The following is a 19566-nucleotide window of genomic DNA, read 5'->3' as shown; positions in this document are numbered from 1 at the left end:
AGGCCAGAAAACTTTCATTTGCAGCAATTTGCTTTAGTGCTAAAATGTGTAGATCTGTATTTTTATGTAAATACTTCTGTCTGTCCTTTGACTTAGTCTCCAAGCAAGTATGGAATCTCACAAACTTAGGCGAATAAAGCTCCACAAAAGAGGTCTGAACAGCCTAGGAAATTCAGAAGGAAGGTAGCAACCATGCAGTAGCTTTCAGTTCTAGACTGCTGAAACCCTGATGGTGCTTCTCATTTTCCATCTAACCTGTAATGTCCAAGTGTCCTCAGAAAATTACTTAAGAAATAATGATTAACCATAGTGACTCAGTAAAAATACCGAAGAAAGTCCTGGAAAAGCCTGCAGAAAAGGATCCCTAGTCTTCCTCAAGCTCTGCTGTATGGAGTTTGCATGTGCATATACAGTCACGAAGGTCAACATATTTTACAGCTGTACATTTTCTTGACATTACAGTAGGTTTTTAGGGCTGTGATGTTAATATTGCTTGATGAACTGAATTTTCAAGGGTACAGTTTTGATTTTTAATTCTCCCAGGTATTTCATGGTATGGCAAAACAATATTAATTCATTTCAAGATGTTTTATTTATGTGAGAGGAGGCAGTAGAAGGACCCAAATAATGTCAGATTCAGTAAGAGCACAGATTCCAACAATAATGTTGTGTTCCTTTCAATTTCTCAAGATGCTTATCACTACATGTGGATGTGTCCATAATAAACTCATTTTCTCAATGTGAGTCTAGTCTACAACCTTCCTCTCTAGGCAAAACAGCCCCCTACAAGCCTAGCTGTTCTGAAATGATGCTCACTTCAACTGATACTCTATTTTTTCTGTGAATTACCCAGTTCCCTTTTTTTTTTTCTTAACACCTTACACTAAACCTTATCAGTTATTTCAGAGAAAAGGAATTTTGCCGCACCCTTTTGGAAATGTGTGGTGGCTTAAAGCTAGCATGTTCAGCTTCTGAGTGTGCCATTATCAACTTCCCGGGTAGAAGTACTAGGAGTGCCTCAAGGTTTGAACAAGCAAGAAAATGCAATGTAAATGAATTAGTCATAGTTACTTAATTACTAACAGTCAAATTCAACTTCTCTTGAAACTGATAATTTAAATCCCATTCATTGAAACAAATAAAGATTTGGCTCTGAATTGTTTAAAGTGATCTGGAGTACGGGTAATCTTTCACTCTTTATAAACATTGAGAACTTACTAAAACAAGATAAAAAAATAACCAAAACCAAACAAAAAAATATATTACTGGTTACATTTGGTACCATTCTCACTTTTTTTTTTTTCCCAAATGTCATTAGAACAAGTAATGGTGACTGTCAACAGTGATGTACATAATAACTCAACTGCATCAGATACCAGCAGACTGGGTAAGACAATGCTGTTCTAGGAAATATTTATGCTATAGTCAGTTGTATTTCATACAAGGCCAAACAATAGCCTTCTTCCCAGTTCTTAGCCTTACACAGTTATGTAACCCTGGGGGGATGGGTTTCCCCTTCATCTCAAAAAGAATTTTTTTGGATTTTTACTTGTGTTTCCAAGTGCCATCATCACATTTAGTTGTTGATTTTTAAGTTCCTGTTGAAATTTAGAAACAGTAAATTTTAAGGTAGTTAACTATTGTTTCCACCAGCTCCACTTTTTTCTGCTGGTTCAAAGCAATTTAACAATGTTAAGAACAGGAGTCTATTTGGAGCAGGCAGAAAGAATGATGTGCACAGAGGTAAGCCTGAAACAAAGGTTACAGAGGAACCTGGTGTTGTGCTTCTAGTGTAGTGTAGCAGGGTTCCTTTCACTTTGTTTGTGGACCAGACCTAAGACAGAGAATTTCATTGTGCACCCAGGCTTGTTCACCGTAACCCTTTGCACAAGGCAGCACACCTGGCTGGGATTTTTCTGACCCATGCATAGTACAGTCCCTTGTTGGAGAATTCTAGATTTATTTCATTACATCTAGATAGGAATATTTTGATATGTTAAAGATACTAATTTTTAGTTAATGAATAAAATTGTTGGCCACAAGATAGAGCTAATGTTGTCATTTTCATAAATTCATATAGTTTTTATTTAACATTATGTATGTTTTAAATGCATTTTATGTTTATGTGTTTGATTGTCAAGTATTCGTTTGTGTTTGGACATTCTTATTAATTTGTCTTTTTTTTTTTTTTAAAAGCATGATTTCTCACATTTTATTTTGTTTCTTTTAGGTTTTGTTTTATTTCATAAGATCCCACTGGATGGGTAAATGAAATAAGGAAAAGATGAGAGAGGGGCTGTTGAGCTTGTGGAAGCTGTATGCTGCACATTAGGGAGTGGACAGTGTTCTTGCCCTGTGAAGTGCCACCACCCTTGGACTTCTCTTTTAGACATTGTCTGTGTTTGGAGAACTGTAGAAGTACATTCAAATCAGTAGCTGGTTTTGCAAGAACAGGGTGAAGCCAATGCCTGAGGCAGCTATAAAACTCAAGAAAGTCCAGATATAAGCTATCATACTCTTTTCTATTGCCTTGTCCCCACTGAGTCTTCCAAAATGACATTGAGATCAAATTGCAATATACTGTTTCCTCTGTCAATTTTTTTCTGATGAACTTAACTGGAAAGATGTTGTTTATAAATAATATTTATCAAAGGTGAACTGCAAAGTTGCTTTTATTTTTTATTGCATTAGTGGCTCTGCAAAACTTCAAATGCCTAATTTGAGTGTGTGTGTAAACTCACTGATTTCAGTGGGAATGCTCACATCCTTGAAGTTAAGTTCTTTTCAGAGTGTGGCCTTCAATCCTGAAGCAGTAAATTGCAGAGCTGGCCCTGCAAATCTTATTTATGTATGTAGTTCCCCTGACTTTACCAGGAAGATGGACAGTATGAGCTGTATACAGAAAGGTGGCAATACTGTTTGTTAGTGCATCTAGGTATTGGACCAGTGCCATCAGTTACAGATTCAGTTAGGTAGTGCTTATTCAATATAGCCCATAAGTTTGTGTGAGTGTACAAATCTTTAGCAGGCTGGCATGCCGATTCTGAGCCAAGAGCAAGAATAACAACGCTATACACTTAGTCCTTCAGACTGTATGCTTGCAGGCATATTTAACTCTTCATGTTTAACCGTGGAGTGTACTTCAGCATATGTTTCAGCATACTTCAGAGGAAAGGCTGTTCTCTTCTGGGGAGAGTTATTATAACAAATAAAGCTAAGCAAAGACAATTTTGCAGGAGAAGGGACTGCATTTAGATACACTGCTAGACATTCACTTTCATGCTATTTAATTATCAAACCCTGAGTTTGTACTTTGATCTTTTCAGTTTAGGGAATCATTGTAAGAAAGATAAAGTTTCTAGCGTTTTAACTGAGAGTTAACTACAAAGGTGGGCAGCAAAAAACTGGGATAGATGGTTACATTTCTATGCATTTTGATTATATTTATGAGCTGTGTTTTGATTTTAATTCCATACAATTACAGTTAGTAAAAAAGGAAAGTTTTTTCTCTTCTGTATGCGCTTTTCATTGGTTTTGCAATTTAATTTCATCCATTTTCACTCTTGCGTTGAAACACTGTTGTCTTTTCTTTCACTGTAGTCTCTTACAGCATACACCATCCTTCTGTCAAGACAATACTGTCTTGACTATTTTGCTCTATCTCTGTGTACTTAGTTGCTTTATGCCTTTTAAGACCCTCAGTGCTTCAGTTTTTTCCTTGTGTTTTTTTCAGTCTCTCACATTCAAGTTTCTTACTCCTACTGTGCTCAAGTTTTAGAAATATCCTTATTAGTCAAGAAATATGTCTATATTTGCATTCTTCTAGGCCTGTGTAGTGAGCTATATTCTTTCTCTTGCACTGGCTAGGGAAGAGGAGTTGCAATTGCTAAAGTGTTTTCTTACCTTCTGCCAAATCTGTCCCAAAGATGTGTTCTTGTCCCTACATTAAAGAAGAGGATGGAACATGGAACTGAAAGTCTACTGATGACTAGCAATTGTGGTGTTGCCCTGTACATACTGTGATGACCTGGGGAGGGATGGCAACAATTAAGGCTGTCCATCATAATTACTGTTTGATGTTAGACATGAACAAGTGTTGTGCTGGTCCTCAGAAACAATATTAGGAATGTCTGCTTTTTTTTCCTTCTTGATTATATGTGGATATGGTCTTGTCTTTAGAGAGATACTAACTTTCTCTTCAGAGTACTTTTTCTCTTTAACTTTCCTTTAATTATTTTCTTCACATACTTCTTGCTTACACATGTATCTCTCCTATTAAGATAAGGTCTCATAACACTGAGCAGATTCTAAATCAATGGATAATTGTTTAGGTCAGCAATATTTGAACTGAAGTCAGTGGAGTTACATTAAATGTCAGTTGGATCATGAGCAGAGCTTGATCCAGTAGCCCAGATTCTAGTCTTCGCTTTTGCTGGGACAACGTCAGCATATTTGTTGTGTATTCACATTTTATTGCCAAATAAATGAGGTGAGAATTTGAACCTTTTTTTTTTTTCTGGAAGGAAAAAGGCAAACTTGCAGAGCTGGAATTTGGCAGTTAATTTTTGAAATATTTAATTAAAAAGGTAGTTCTTTCTGATTCATAATATTTATACGCATAACTGTGCACAGTTATTCATTGGGGATTTTACATAGTTTTTTTTGTAATTTATTGTGTAGCACTTTGCAGTTCATCTTTATGATATAGAGTAGGTTTGACCTTCAAATATTTCAGCGTGTACTGACACAGTATTTTGGATTTTATGTAATCATGGAGATAACTTTAATAAACCACAACTGATTTATGCACCAGTGAAATATATATATATTTTTATATATATATATTAGAATATCTTTCTTACATATTTTGTACTGTATCTTATATATTAGCCACTCAGTGCACTATTACTTGGCGCAGATATTCACAGAACTGTATAGATTACAGCATGTGATTTGTTGCTAATAATGTCTTAATGCAGATGTTTAATGATTGGTGGAAAAAGACAATTTGTTTCTAAAATGGTTTATTTTCAGTACGCGGACAGAGCCTCTTGAAGCTAACGGAGCTAGTTTTAACACGGCAATTATAGCACCCACTAGCTCCTGTCTTTCAGCTTGATTGTAAGTGACATTGCTTGTAACTGCAGAGATTCTGATCTGCCCAAATGGTATTGGTTTGCAAAGGGCTCCATTAATTACAAATTCTTGACCTCCTTAAAATAAAGTGAGACTGAAACTAAGAATTATGCAGGAACCATTAACATGGTAAAAGTTGCTGGACATCCAGGATTTGACATTTAAAAGCTTTTATATTGTTTTGCTGAGCAATAAAAAAGGCTATGGAAATGTCTAAAGCCAGAGTTGCTGTTTTTTTTCACTGAAAAATATAAAGACATGAAACTAAAATTAAAGCATATTTCTAATGTTCTGCTAGAAAGGGTGAATTTATCCTGGAATTTACTTTAAATTGACATTTAATACACTCAGAGAAGTATTGAGATAAGCTGTTGAGCAGTTAGATGGGCAAATTAGTTGGTGGACTGAAGAGAAAGCAGTGTTTGTGGTATTATGGTGTGAGACAACACGTACCATCCAGTCTGTTAAATAAACTTGTTCATGTTGAATTTGGTGGAAGTTTGACCAGTGGCCAGGTTTATGTTACAAACAAGCACATTATACCCAGGCAGAACCCAGGGTCTGTGCTGCGCTTGCTGCAGCTGCGTGCCATGCCAAGCGAGCTGGGGGCCCTTGTGAAGGCTATTCCCGCAGAAGGATATTTGGGAAAATGTCTTTTTTTTGATTGGGGTTGTGAGAGCTTATTGCCAGGGCAGGGAGAGGCTGCTGTGACACACTTTCATGGCAAAATGTGTGTGTCTGAGTACCCTAACCTGTGCAAGGCAGTCCCCAAGCTTTTCACTGCCTTTGACTACCAACTGGATCTCTCTGAGGCAGCAGTGAAGAAAACGATTCATTTCAGTGGGATCAAGATCCTTGGGGGCAGCAGACAGTGTCAGGAAAACCTGTGGACGGTTGGTTGGAAATAATTCTGCTTCAAATAGTTCTCTCAGGAATTGCTCTTTCTTTTTTGACTGCTAACGGAAGCACTAGAATTCTATTTTTTTTCCTAGGGTGCAGCCAATTCATAAGCACAAGTTTTCAAAGATTAAAAGACTTATGGAAGTTTGCCATGTAGGAGTGACCATTAAACATCCTACTGGCTCTTTATGCAACAGAATTCATGCAAATGTCCAGTTTCTCAGTTGCTTCATCTGGCCATCCATGATAAATCCAAAATTGAATTATCAGCACGAAGACCAGCACTTTGTTTGCAGCTGTTTGAATGCTTAAAACTTGCAAATGGTTTGTAAAGTTGGAAGCCATTACCAGGCAAGTTAAAAAAAAAAAAAGATCCTTTCCAATATCTTCTTAATTCAGACCTCTTTTATGGTTACGTATTTAATATTTGAAATAACTGGAAATTATTTTTAGTATTTTTTATTTTCTTCATCTTCTTCCTCATTATTCTCTCTGGCTTCTTCTTTTTCTTCCGAATTTCAGTGGTCCTGTCTTCTCTTCTGTTTGAGAGAGAGCTTCATATCCTCCTTTGCGAGCTGTGGTAAGCTTTCTTCTCCATAGGGTACAAATATTCAGGAACTTTGAATATCCTTTCCATCATTATCTGATGGTGCGAAATACTCCAGATTTTACTGTAGGCCCATGTTGCACCAGATTTTGTCATCTGACCTCCACAGCAAGAGTCTGTGGGTGTATTTGGAAGTATTTAAAGTTATGAATACAGCATTATAAGGATCACAGTACACTGATACTATTTATTTTACATGTTTCACAGCCCATTTCATTGTCCCAGTTCCATGGGAATGTGTATCCCCAAACTTTTGAAGATGGCTTCCATTTGTTCTGGGGTTTTTTTTGTACACACAATTAAATCTTCTGTGAAAATAGAAAATGATGCATTAATTGGAAATAAATATAGCTGTTCAGTTATAAACAAACTTGTAGTTACACAAGCACGTAGACTGAGTGACCTTGTAGAAGATGTTACTGTCTTTTAACGAAACCTAAAGGTTAAGTGGCTAACTTATGTTCATCAAAAAAAGGCAGATCAAAAGAGATACAGACATGCCATATGCTTGTAGTTTTAATAGCATTTTTCCATTATTAGCTATACTTTTGTGGCTGCGTGGAGTATGGTGGGTAACCGTGTGTGTCCTGGCCTGAAGTAGAGTTGCAGTCAGTGTAGATCCAAATTGCTTTCATTTTGAACAAGGCAATTCCCCTACAGTCCCTGGAGTCAGCAATTCACAGCAGTGTTACTAAGCAGATTATGACTTAATATAGGAGGAAAATCCCTTCATCACATCCACATTTTCACTGTAACTTTGTTCCTTGGCTGGAATGACAAGAAAAACTATATAGGATTTCAGGGAGCTATCTGATGTTCAAGCAAGTAGGGGTTGAAGTCAAGGCTTTGTTGTGATGACTTTGATTTTTTGCTGATGGTAAGCAGTGTAGGGCTCATGCCTCAGGCATGCCTACAACACTGGAAAAAAAATCCTGATTTTTTTCCCGTTTTTTTTTAATTTATTTTATTTTGCTTTGTTTTGCTTTTTAACACAGCTGTTTTAACTGATATTACTGGCTTTACTAGTGTGAGAGCATAATTGGGCTGCCATGCTACTGCACAAACCTGAGAACAGAGTCTTAGGCAAATACTTTTGAAATGTATTGTCTGTGTTCCTTGCTGTTTCTTGGATATCAAGTTCAACTTAAAAACAGGAAGAGAGTCATTATGTTGGTTTCAAAGTATAGAAAGTATGGACTTTTTACTAAAATTTAATTTTCACATGTTCAGAAAAGTAGTATTCTAAATGACAAACAATGCCTCCTACCGTAACATAACCTTGTTAAAAAAAAAGTTTGCTGCAATCCATCAGCAAGCTATGAATCTTCTATCTCTCTCTTCTAATTCTTCATGTTGAATCAGTTTTATATTTCCTGTAAATAACACTCATTGTTTTTGTTCCCAAGTAATAGTTTAGATAATCTATATTTACAAAAAATGGACTTGATCGATAAACTTAACAGGCCAACAAAGTTTTATAATTCATTATCATTGTATTGTGTCTTTCACTCTTTGTAAATTGATTGCATCTAGAATTTCATTAGTTATTGTGCAGTGTATTGGAAGATACATGAATCTTGGAGGTCATCACCTGTTATCTGCTGATATAAATGTACTTATTGTTGCTTTTGTTTTCTGATAAACAGTGAGATTTAACTCCTTAATTATTTTTTTTAAAGCATCTTGAATGGTTATCCTATTTAAAAAATACCTTCCCCCAACTGCTTCTAATAGTTTTATTTCTATTTAATTTAATTTAAATATATGTGTTTAGCATATATATTCAATTTAGAATTTAGGTCAGATGTATTTAGATCAAATGACTACATATTCGGCTGTTTGCCATAAGCGAAACCAGCAAGTTTTATATGTCAGGGCATGCTTCATCTACTCAGAACTTAAAATAGAAAAAGTTGGTAGGTTGAATACTCAAGTAAGCTGTGCTGATTTTCCAAACTATTTTGAGGAAACATCAGTGTTGTGATTTGAAGGGTGTGTTTGCTTTGCAACTTCTGTTTGTTTGCCAGGACCATATGGATTTCTTGACAGACCTAATGAAACAGTGCACAAAAATGTTGGAATTGTTATGTTGCAGTTTAAGTGCAAGTTTTTGGTTTTTTGCTTTTCAGTAAGGCATGTCGTATTTTCCCATAAATTTGATTGCTGTATTTGGACTATGGCAGATGTGGATATTGTGTTACATGTTTATTTTCTTGCTTTTGAAATGTTTGGTCACATTTTTCTCTTATGGAAACTCAGCATATTTCCAAGCATCGTACCAAATCTGCTTGGTATGCCCACAGGGAATTTTGAATTTTTCACCTATTAGAAGAATTGCGATGTTGCGATGCTTTTTTAATCATCATCCTATAAAATATGCCTTTGGAACTAATTTGAAGTATCCTCACTATTTAGAAGAAAGATTCTATTTTTCTAAGAGGAGCTTTCAGTAAGACTTGCTATTATAGACAATTTGTGATATTCTGCAAGCTGGTAGATACAGTTATTATAAAGAAAATATTCAAGCAATTTAAAATATTAGATTAATTAAAGCTCTTTGCCAAGTAGAACATTTTTAAATTGTGGTTGAAATATTCTAGTAAGGATTTGCAGCCTCAGCAGAGCAAGAAGTTATCTAGGAAGAGCAATCAAAAAACCAAAGCTAGGTAAAGGCAAAAATGAAAACAGCTGTGTACACTGCACAGAAAATTATGAAGTCAACAGGATAAGATGCAAAATAAATTCTTCATGATCTTGATAATTCAAATTAGTGTAAAAATGCAAACAGTGGTTCATTTTTTAATGAGCACGAATAGTAACTTAACAGTATTCTTGTAGATGTCTTTATTTGGTCCTTTTAAATGAGATAAAAAATACAAAGATTATGTATTGGATATTTGTAACTTGAGAAATTGTTATTTCCATTTGCATTTCTCCATCAACATACTGCAAGAATAAAACGTTACTTTTGTAGGATAGTTTATATTTCCATTACCATTTTTAAAGTAAAATTAATTCAAAGATCACCCTTCAGGTTTAGTAATTGGTGTTTCTTCCTATGTTATGTTAATAATCAGTCTCTAAAGCACAAATGCAGAGCACACAATAAGCAGATCTTTGTACATTGCAGTTTCATGAGAATGGTTGCAAAAACTCACAAAATTTGTTTGCTATGACAGTATGAATCAAAATCAGGTAAGTTCACTATGAGTGGCCTGACCATTTCCTTTCTCCAGTAATAACCAGGCATTTGAGGTACCATTTTTGAAACAGAATGTGCAGACACCAGCTTTACACTTGCTGTGCAGTATAACAGATTACCTTTTCCTGTATATCAACACTGGTTTTCTTCTGGAATTTGGCATAATCTCTTTCCAGGTAGAGTCACACTTTATCAGTCTTCATCATTGTGTTAAAAAAAAAAGTGTGAAGGGCCACGTACCTCTTCAAGAGGAAGGCAAAGATTTATAACTGCTTTTTCTTTCTAAAGAGGATGCTAAGTTTCCATTCCGTGCTGCAACTTCACATTTTGTTGGAATCCAAATGTATATATAATCTCGTTGCTGTTGAATTCCACTGCCCTGGAACACAGGTGAAGTTGTTAACCTGCGGTTAGGAGGTGATGGCATTGCCTCTGGGGGCAGTTGTTCCTAACTGTGGGGCTCTAACATTTTTTGCTTCTGGGTTCAAGACTGAACTTTTCCCATGGCGAGAGCGGCTATAACCACTGGTGATTTGTAGATGGCCTACATGATAGCAGTTTGATCAGTGGTTGCCAAGGGAAAGATGCCAGGAATGGGCAACCTTTGGCAGACGAAGCAGAGCGGCTGAACACTCATGATGGGGAGACAGAGTTATCCTGTCATCAGTCTAATTACAGAGGGTTTGGTCATCTTTAGGAGGGGAGTGGAAATTCCAGAAAACTTCTGGTATTTTTTTCTCCATTTGGAAACATGCATGTCTTGCTTTGGGTGCCATAAATCAGGCTACTGTGAGATTTATTAAATACAGAATATAAATGTGATTTTAACTTGCTGTGTTCATAAGGAATTCCATCTGCATGTTGCAAGATGCAAAGAGTCTGTGCAGATGCTTGCCTGGTTACACTTGAGTCCTGGCTCTGACCTGTGACTAAACACAGCACTGTATTCCCCTACAGAATAAATCAGGGGCATTTATTCATTTGAGATTTTCTGTCACCATTGCAGTTATGAACATAAGAAAATGTGCATATGTGTCCTACTTTGAGTCCTGCTTTGAGTCACAACCTTCTCTTACAAAATAATTTTATCTGCTTCCGCATTCTAGGGAGGACCGTTAGTGTACAGCATTAAATTGTCTGAGTGATGTGCAACTGCTTTTTTTAGTATTCTGAAACTTTTTATCATTGTCACCTACACATCACAATTACAAGTGCACAGCTTGTGCAGCCTGATTCTCCCGTCTTTCCTTGCATTGAGTTTCTGTTTATGCTTTGTGACTGTAAAATGCTAACAGATCAGTCTGTCCAGCAGTGAATTATTCTGTATGGGATGCAAACCCACAAGCTACTCAAAATCAGTAGAGACTGAGAAAGGTATGAGCCAGATCCTTTAACTAATTAACCTCAACTAAGAGACCAAATTAAATATTTGCCATTTGTAAGTACTACCACTAGATAAGAATGGTAAATTTTAAAGCTTAAAATTCATTGTGAATATTTGTAGGAGTAAACATCTTACGTCTTGCCAAGCATTTAACATAAAAAGGAAATGCCAACAAAATGAAGCAATGCAATTTTAATTCTGAAATGGTAAGGTTTTTGTGGTGCTTAATCCATAATAACCAGACTCTGTGCAGGATGTGTATTTATCTGTAGTTTCATTTTTTCTAAAAAAAGGATCTTTTAGGAGATCATGTAGGTGTAAAATAACGCTATATATTACAGTTTTAGTCATGTGTTACTATCAGAATGAATAGTATTGAACTAGTAGTATTGAATGAGTTTATGTATGCTATATACTTTGAAACTTGCTTCAGAACCCAGATCAGTGAGTTTAATTCAATAGGGCTAGCTTATTTTAAATTCAGGACCCCAATATCTTTATGCTGGTGTTTGAATGATTAGTACTGTATTGGTCTTTATTTTGCAAGTCATGGTGGTCCCTAAACATCCATTTTTTCATTAAACATTGTAAGAAATATCCCTGAGTGTGAATATTAGTTATTTCTTTAGCAATAATTACTTGGCAGTTTGAAATGAAGTTGGTTCCAGATGGTATTGCTAGTGATAGAAAATGTCAGAAATCTGTTGTAATTATATTATTGAAAATGAATTTTCATTAAAAAAATTACAGCTGTAGTGAGATTCTATGCTATTCTTGCTTTCTTATAAAAATTTAAATGGATGAGTAGCTCAGAACTTATTTTTTGCTTCGTTTTGCAGACTGGTTAGATAACTTAGCTGTTTCCAGCTGTAGTTTCTTCATTCCCTGGGTTTTACTACCACATCATGAAAATATGGAGAAATTGGATGGAAAAGTAAGAAACGTTGTTACTGTCTTAACAAACCAAATTCTAATTTGTTGAATTTGTTGTAGAACACGGTTCCAGCCACTCAGAAAATCGTGTACAGTCAGGTACCCACCTCGGCATAATGGGCTTCTCTCGTTACTGGTGTGGTCCACCTGCCCCTGGCAGAAGCCTGTGAAGCTGTTACATGTTGGCTGCTTCCTGCCACCTTTTTGGTGAGGTGTCTTTGTGGCACAGAGCCCAGCTGGAAGCCTCCCGAAAGGGGTGTGTGCTCAGGCATGCTCCCATTACTGGAATAGCACAGATACTGTAGATAGCTGTTTGCTAAGGATACAGGTTTGCTTCTTTGCTCCTTTTCTACTTCTTCTTGGGCCTTAAAGAGGAGGAGGGAAGGGAGATACTGCAGGAGGGATTCACTTCTGTTGGCTGCCAGCCCAGCTTTAAGCACTCTCCAGCAAGCTGGCTTGTCCGCCTCGCATCTATCCCTCCTCTGCCAGGCCACGTGACTGCGTGAGTGAAAGATAAAAGACCAAATTCTTGCTAATTTTAACTATCCCAGCAGCACCATAATGAAAACCTAACTCTGTAGCTTTTACATTTCTGGTAGCAAGCAGCAAATTGTGCTGTCTTTAATCCTGTCCCTGGCAAAACTCCCACTGACTGCAGTGGGAGTTTTGTCTGAGCATGACCAGAGTTGGAATTTCAGGTTTTGGTCCTATATTAATTTCTCAGCAAGAAAGAGAAACAGATTTTATAGATTTTCAGTTAAACATTAGGAAGACATGAAACTGTCATTCTCTGTAATGTAGTGGTACAAATATGGGCAATTACCTTTTGGCATTGCCTCTTGAGAATAATACATATCTATTACTTTAACCCATTCCTAACATAATTCATGTGCATCCATATATTACAGATTCTGCCTTTCAGTGACACAACTAAGTGCCACAGCAACATGAGACTTCATTTGCCAAAAAGGTTGTCATTATTCTTAATACAAAGACAGCAGTCCTGATTCCACTGGTGTTAAAAGGGATTTTGTACCATTGTCATTTTAATAAATTACTCTCAGTTGATATTAAGATGAAGGGCATTAGACTCTGTATTGCTATTTCACTTTTTCTGTTTATACTGTTTTATGTTTCATGTTTGGTTTCACTCTCTCACCCTGTCCCCAGATTTGTTTTTCTCTACATTTTTGCCAACTAGCCAGTTGGAGCTTACCATGTTATTTTAGGTAAAAAAAAATAATCTAAAGACTGTGAAAATAAAAACCTTTCCACTTACTGAAATTAATGTATAAATGTGAGGACTCCAAAGAATTAAATACTAAGTGATTATGTTTCTGCGCTGAAGTCCAGTTCTTGGTTATTTAGTATTGGTGTGCTTGAAGAGAGGGTGTTCATTTTTCATGCACATAGGAAGTACACGTCTGACTTTTGAAGTCTGGTCCTTTGAGACCTATTTGTATGTGACCATTGTAGACTCCAGTTTTTAATTTAGCCCAGTGCAAGAGGATTGTGGCTGTGTGCAGTTTGGAGCTTTTTGCAGTCTCTGAAGACGAGAAGACTATTTTTGCAAATCAATTCAAAGATACACTAATTAAGGCAGTTCATATGGTCTTCTACTTCAGTTGGTGCTAATGTTATACACGTGTTCGTTACTCTCATACAGAATCATAAACCCATGTTATTCTGTTTTTTAGTATTTGCTTCTAATGGTGGTCAGGAATAAGGCTATTTTATTAGCTTCCTTTAGCAGTTCATTTTTGAGAGTATTTAATGTCTATGCAAATCTGTTCTGATAAATCTGTTGCTAAGAAACAGCTGTGACTGAATTTTTGGTAGAAGAGAAAGTTACACTGAGAATAAATGAGTGTCACCCTATAATACTTAAGTTTAGTAAGTACTAATGGTATTTAGCTTGTACATAGAAATTACATCACTGGAGGCCACATGGACAAATGGGAACTGAATATTACAGGGCAATGAAAAGATAGTTAACAAATCCAGTGAAATGTTAGAAAAATTGAGGATAGGAGAGCCAGATGATCAAGAGAGAATCAGTTAAGAAGAGAGAGGCAAAACTGTTCATAAAGGAAGGAGTGGGTAAATAAGCAGAGGAAGCACATCAGAAAAAAGCCAGGGGAGGATACTTGGTAAAGTATTCAGAAGTCAAAGAAGAAGCAGAAGTAATGTATGGAAATATTATGTGCAGCATCCTGAAAAAAATTAACTTTTTTTATCTAAAGCCCTGCAGACTAGAAACAGTGATACTTTAAATATTTTAGCAAAACCTCATTGTGGGTTTGTGACCATTGTGGGTTCATGACCAGTTTCACAATTAATACATCTATTTTCACATCGTCTGCAGCAAAACTGCCAGAGCTCAGTTTGTAGTGTGGCCACCTCTGGGATGGCTGAGCTAGCTAGTACAGTGCAAACAGCTTTGAGTGGGGGCATTTTCCTGCTTGCCATGGAGGCAGTTTCAAGGAAAGCTGGCAGGAGAAAGGTGACTGGGAGTTTTCAGCAGTTGAGGCATCATGTGGCAGGGAGGATGAGCTATCTGTAAATGGCAGTAGAGGATCAACATCTGCAGGTAAGACAGTCAATTCATGCAGCTAATCATACAGTTTGTGAGTGATGCTGCAGGGACAGAATTTTGTCATGTTGCCTTTCCATCCATAAGTGACATTTGCTTCACTGCAGTAATTTTTAGATCTGCATTTTGAATGTGTAAGCCTTCACTGCCTTTGGAATCATGCTTAGGGAAAGAAGGGTGTTATCTGGGGACAATCCTGAATCTTTAATTTGAAGGGATATTCCTCCAAAACTTCTATTCAGCTCTCTCCCATCTCTGATGGTGAACTGATTTTTAAATAATGTCCAAAAGATCTAATTGAACATAATTCAGAAGTCTCTACCTGTGGAAATGGAAAGTGATTAATGAAAGGCAGTTGTTTTTGTTTTCTTTATGTTTTCTCACACAAAACCACCAGCTGCTAGAGTGAGTCTGTTTCTAAGATTATTCCACTTTGAAGAATATGGCAGATGCTTCACCTGGGTTTCACAAGAATTTCTAGTGACATGTTTGCTGAGCACCAGAAATCTTCCCAGAAGAAAGTTCTGGCCACTCTCTTGCCAACCAAGCAAATGTTGTTGATCTCTATTTGAAGGCTAGGGAATTGTACAGTTGCCAATTGCTTTAGAGATAGGGGCTATAGAGAAAGCCACTGAAATGGCTGCTGGGCCAGAGACACAAAAGGAATCTGTTTGACTGTTGCTAAGTAATGTAATATAAATTGGAATAAAATGTCAGGTGGAAAAGTAAGCTGTCTCTTGCTTTGTGTTCACTGAGGGCCAGTTTTGGATTGTGTCTTCTGTGCTGAAGCCTTCTGCCCTTCCAGCAGCCCTCTTCCAAGATCAGCTACTGCCTTCAGAGCATGTAGAAAGTTTGGGCCATGAGGACCTAAAGCCTGTCCAGCCAAGGAGAGAGTGAATTACTTGACAAGAAAGAGATGATACAGTGTTAGTTCACCATTGTCCCATGCCATCCTTTTCAGGTGTACGTAGGCCTTTGAATTTTGTTTATAAAACCCATTTTCAAGGATAGGGAATGCTTGGAGATGAAAAAAAGTCAGTTCAAGTCAGTACAAGTCCAAGAAAGCATTAGCTGGGCTGCAAGATTAGCTCAGTGAGAGCTCAGTAAACAGGAAAACTAGATTTCTGCAGATGTTGTTTATAATTTGAGCATGATGTTTGGGTTGATTGTGTGTAATCATTCAGTTTTGCTTCTTTGCAGATTGTCACGTTTAAGGTTAGCCAGTGCAGCTGTAAGTGAAAAATGAATTGGAAGCTGTTATGCTGGAATGCTTGTTGAGAACAAATTGAGAGGTATATTTCAGTCTAGGACAGTGTTGACTTCATAATTCATGCAATTTTGGAGGCCTGTAAGGATCTTCTCCTAACAGAAAGTGAGAAATGATAAAAGAATTTGTGTTACAGTGTCACATAGTTAACACTTCCTCTGATGAAAATTGTTCAGAAAAAATTAGAATAAATTGTACATAAAGAATGCAATTACATAATGTGTGTTCTAGTAGAGTAACCCACTGTAGACTGTGGATTGCTACATCACTGGTGTGTTTCTCCCCCGACTAAACGTACATTGATTCTGCAGTCTGGAAAAGTAACTGCTAATGCTGGGCATTTATTGAGCTACAAATCTTATAAAGCTCTGAATAGAAAAAAATTAATTATTTGAAGAACCCAAAGTGATCTCCATAAGACCACTCAAGATGGTAAACCTGTATTAACTGCACCTCTATCTTTTCCAGCAGATACTTTCCTGATGTGGCTTCAAAATCTCCAGAAATAGAGATTTCTGAGCCATGTATGAGAAATTGCAGTGCCTGACGATGTTCTCCTAACATTTTGCCTCAGTTTTTCTTGATGCACTTCTGTCATGCAACTTTTCATTGTTATCCATTATAGGCATGAAATAATGATTGTTCCCTTCCATTGGAAGGCTATCCTTGTGTACCTTCTCAGACCTCTGCTGAGAATTTAAAAAAAAACAACCCAGTTCATGAGATTTAAATAGGTCTCACGAGTACTTGCAGACTTTTCCTTATCATGTTCTCAGCTGATTTGCTTGGATTGAAGAGATCTGTAGATAATACCTCTTGTGTTCCCAAGAAATAATCAGGGAAGATTTAAAGAAGGGAAATAGTTACTCATGTGTTGCAATATAATACAAATCTAGTATGAAGGAACATTTCTCCACAATCTAGTGTATCTGCCATATCATCTAACCACGTCCAGCTAAACAGAATTTGGAAAATTATTGACACTGGCTATTCCAAATAGCTTTGTTGTTCTCTCAGATAAAGACTGACTGCCAAAACAGCATGGGGAAACTTATGTTGCTTCTGTACACATTGCATTAATCTTCTAGACAGCAGAGGACATCATTCCCAGCACTAGGAATGGGAGCGCTAACATTTAGCTTATCCTGAGAACTGTGCAGAGAAGTGATTGTTAATTAATTAGTTTTTTAATTAAATTAAAGGCAACAAAGATTTAATTTGGGTGAATTTTTCTTTTTTACTTGATGCCAACAAGCGTATGCCAGCTGATCTTTTTTTCTTACTCTGGTGATTTTTCACTGTAGCATTTTTGAAGAACTGTAATTTTCCCCATTTTTCTGAGATATCCAAACCTGCAGGTGGCTATAATGAATGATCTTGGTGATCCATATAAAAAAGATTAATCATTTCTTCTTTCTTTCTTTCACATGTTTTGCTGCCTTGTATCCTTACTTCTCTGACTCACATATTTGTATTGACTAATATACTACATCACTGCTAGATTTTTGTCTTAGGTCTGTGTTTCATTTGACTACCAATAATGAGAGGCCATAAATTCCTCATTCTTTATGGTAGGGCACAGCATGTGAGCTGCAGATACTGCAAACATGTCCATGAAGTAGTGGCAGCTGTATAGCTACCATTTATCGTATAGCTGAAGGAGGGCTGTAAGTCCTGAAGGGCATCATGATTCGACAGTCAGGGCTGGTAGGCCTTTGCATGGTCATGATCACCTGCAGCGCTGGACAGATAAAGGAGCTTTGAAGAACTCCTTCTGTTGCCTCCAAATGGGGAATAATAGTAGCACATACCTCACAGAGGATGAACTGTAAGGATTTATTGGTAACCATGCTTAAGAATTTGAAGATGCATACCAGATTGCAATTCTGAGATCTGTTACACAAATGACCCCCATTCTGGCTGAAAGGAGAAAGAAATTGGCAGCCTTTGTACCACAGGCTGAGGCTTTGGTGATGGCATCCCTGGAGAGAGGTAGCCCTGGAGTGAGGCAGGGGCAGAGGGGAGTCATGTGCCCTCTGGTCTGTCAGACAGTACTAGCAAATCCAGTACGTATTAGAGACTTCATCCTTTTTCCTACAGGCTTTTGCAGTGCTGCAAAGGAGACTTCTTGGGTCAACTGTTCCGCCAGTCTGTCTCCGCCCTAGGCACTTGTGTCTTATTCCCTGTGACCTGCAGGTTGCAGGGCTTTTGGGGAGTGACATGTGTTATGAAGGGGTCCCTTAAGTTATCCTAGGGAGTCCTCCCTGTTTGGGAAACCTCCCTTGCAGAAAATGTGACCTCTGGAATGCTGTAGGCTTGTATGCAAAGGGATGTGTGAATGTGTGCATGCAGGGTAGTGTAGATGAGGTTGTGGAGGAAAGGCAGCTGAAAGGAACTGACTGGGATTCTTCCACAATCATGCTCCAGAATAAAACTGAAACAAACAAATATGCAGCTGTGACTCTTAGATTCAAAGCCAGGCTTGATGAAATACCTGAGTGGCTAAAATCTGTGCTCAGTCATTGCAATGGAAATTACCCAGGTTGTGTGTTTGTTGCTCTCTAGAGGAATTAGGTATTTGAAATAAATTCTCCCAGGAAAAGGAACATGCATTTCAGGGGAAAGGCATTTTGACACCTAGCAACACTGAAAAGTTGGTCCTGTAAAGCTCAATAACATTCATATTATTTCATTAGACTCAAGGGTATGCATTACTTAAATTATTCTATGTAGGAAAGAAAATAATCCGCCACTGTAAATTACTTGTTCTATATGAAAGTGATACAGTGATAACAACACAATTTAGTGTTCTTGTGAAGCTGCAACGAATGAGGAAAGACAAAACATTGGGTTTTCACATGAAAACAAAAGCAGACTGCCTTGGATTCTTGGATCCAAACATTACGTCAAAGTTATGTGGTTTTGTCATGATTTTCAAACAAATGTCTCCACTTTGTTTTGCAGTAGTTGTAAATTAACAGACTTCTAAGGGCTGCTCCTTGAGTTTAAACCTTTATTTTCAGCCACTCACTGCTGCAAGAGACCTCCAAGGAGTCCCCTTCCTTCTGTTGTTGAGAGATTGTTAGAAGTGAATGCTGAGAGGGAACAGAGGCATTTATCTGCTGGGTGCAGGGAAGTTCTCCAGCTCTCTGCTCTTCTTCCTCTGACTTCCTGGGAGCATGCTCTTGGATGGGAACTGAGCCTCTTGGGCAGCGTCAGAAAGTTTTTCTTATCCCATATACCAAGAAGCAGCAGAGTACAAGCTTAAACAAGCACTGGTGGGTGCAAATCAGTTAAACAGATTAATGATACCTGTCAAAAGATGTGGAATTATTTATCCTCTAAACACCCAAGCCTGGCAAGTCTTAGTTTTCTGAGTCAGACTTAATGTCTACAATGTGGTTTTTGGCTCAGTATGCTGCACTGGTATAGAAGGACATGCACTGTTTGAGCTGTGTGCTTCAGCAGGATGGACTTTAGTATCATGTTTCTTGGGGTGATCTTATTCTTGTGTTTTCTGCACCACAAACAAAGGAGGATTAAC

At 37.4% G+C, this 19566-nt stretch overlaps 1 protein-coding gene across 6 annotated transcripts in view; it reads left to right on the top strand.

Annotated features, from left to right (window-relative positions):
* NTRK2 (neurotrophic receptor tyrosine kinase 2) overlaps positions 1–19566 on the top strand; it is a 212624-nt gene that overhangs the window by 92436 nt on the left and 100622 nt on the right. For 2 of the 6 annotated variants that reach the window (XM_062640468.1, XM_062640475.1), the window contains 2 exons: positions 1319–1387; positions 2231–5624. The exons of 3 other annotated variants lie outside the window; for them this stretch is intronic. In XM_062640468.1, the coding sequence (XP_062496452.1) occupies positions 1319–1387; positions 2231–2268 (107 nt within the window). In that variant the 3' untranslated portion in view covers positions 2269–5624. Of the gene's footprint in view, positions 1–1318; positions 1388–2230; positions 5625–19566 lie in introns of those variants that run through there. One more of the 6 variants, XM_062640484.1, reaches the window with a different exon arrangement.

The sequence above is a fragment of the Pezoporus occidentalis genome, unplaced genomic scaffold (assembly GCF_034315485.1).
Source record: "Pezoporus occidentalis ecotype Australia unplaced genomic scaffold, CSIRO_AGI_Poc_V1 ctg117, whole genome shotgun sequence".
Taxonomy (NCBI): Eukaryota; Metazoa; Chordata; class Aves; order Psittaciformes; family Psittacidae; genus Pezoporus; species Pezoporus occidentalis.
This window is presented reverse-complemented; position numbering and strand designations above follow the sequence as displayed.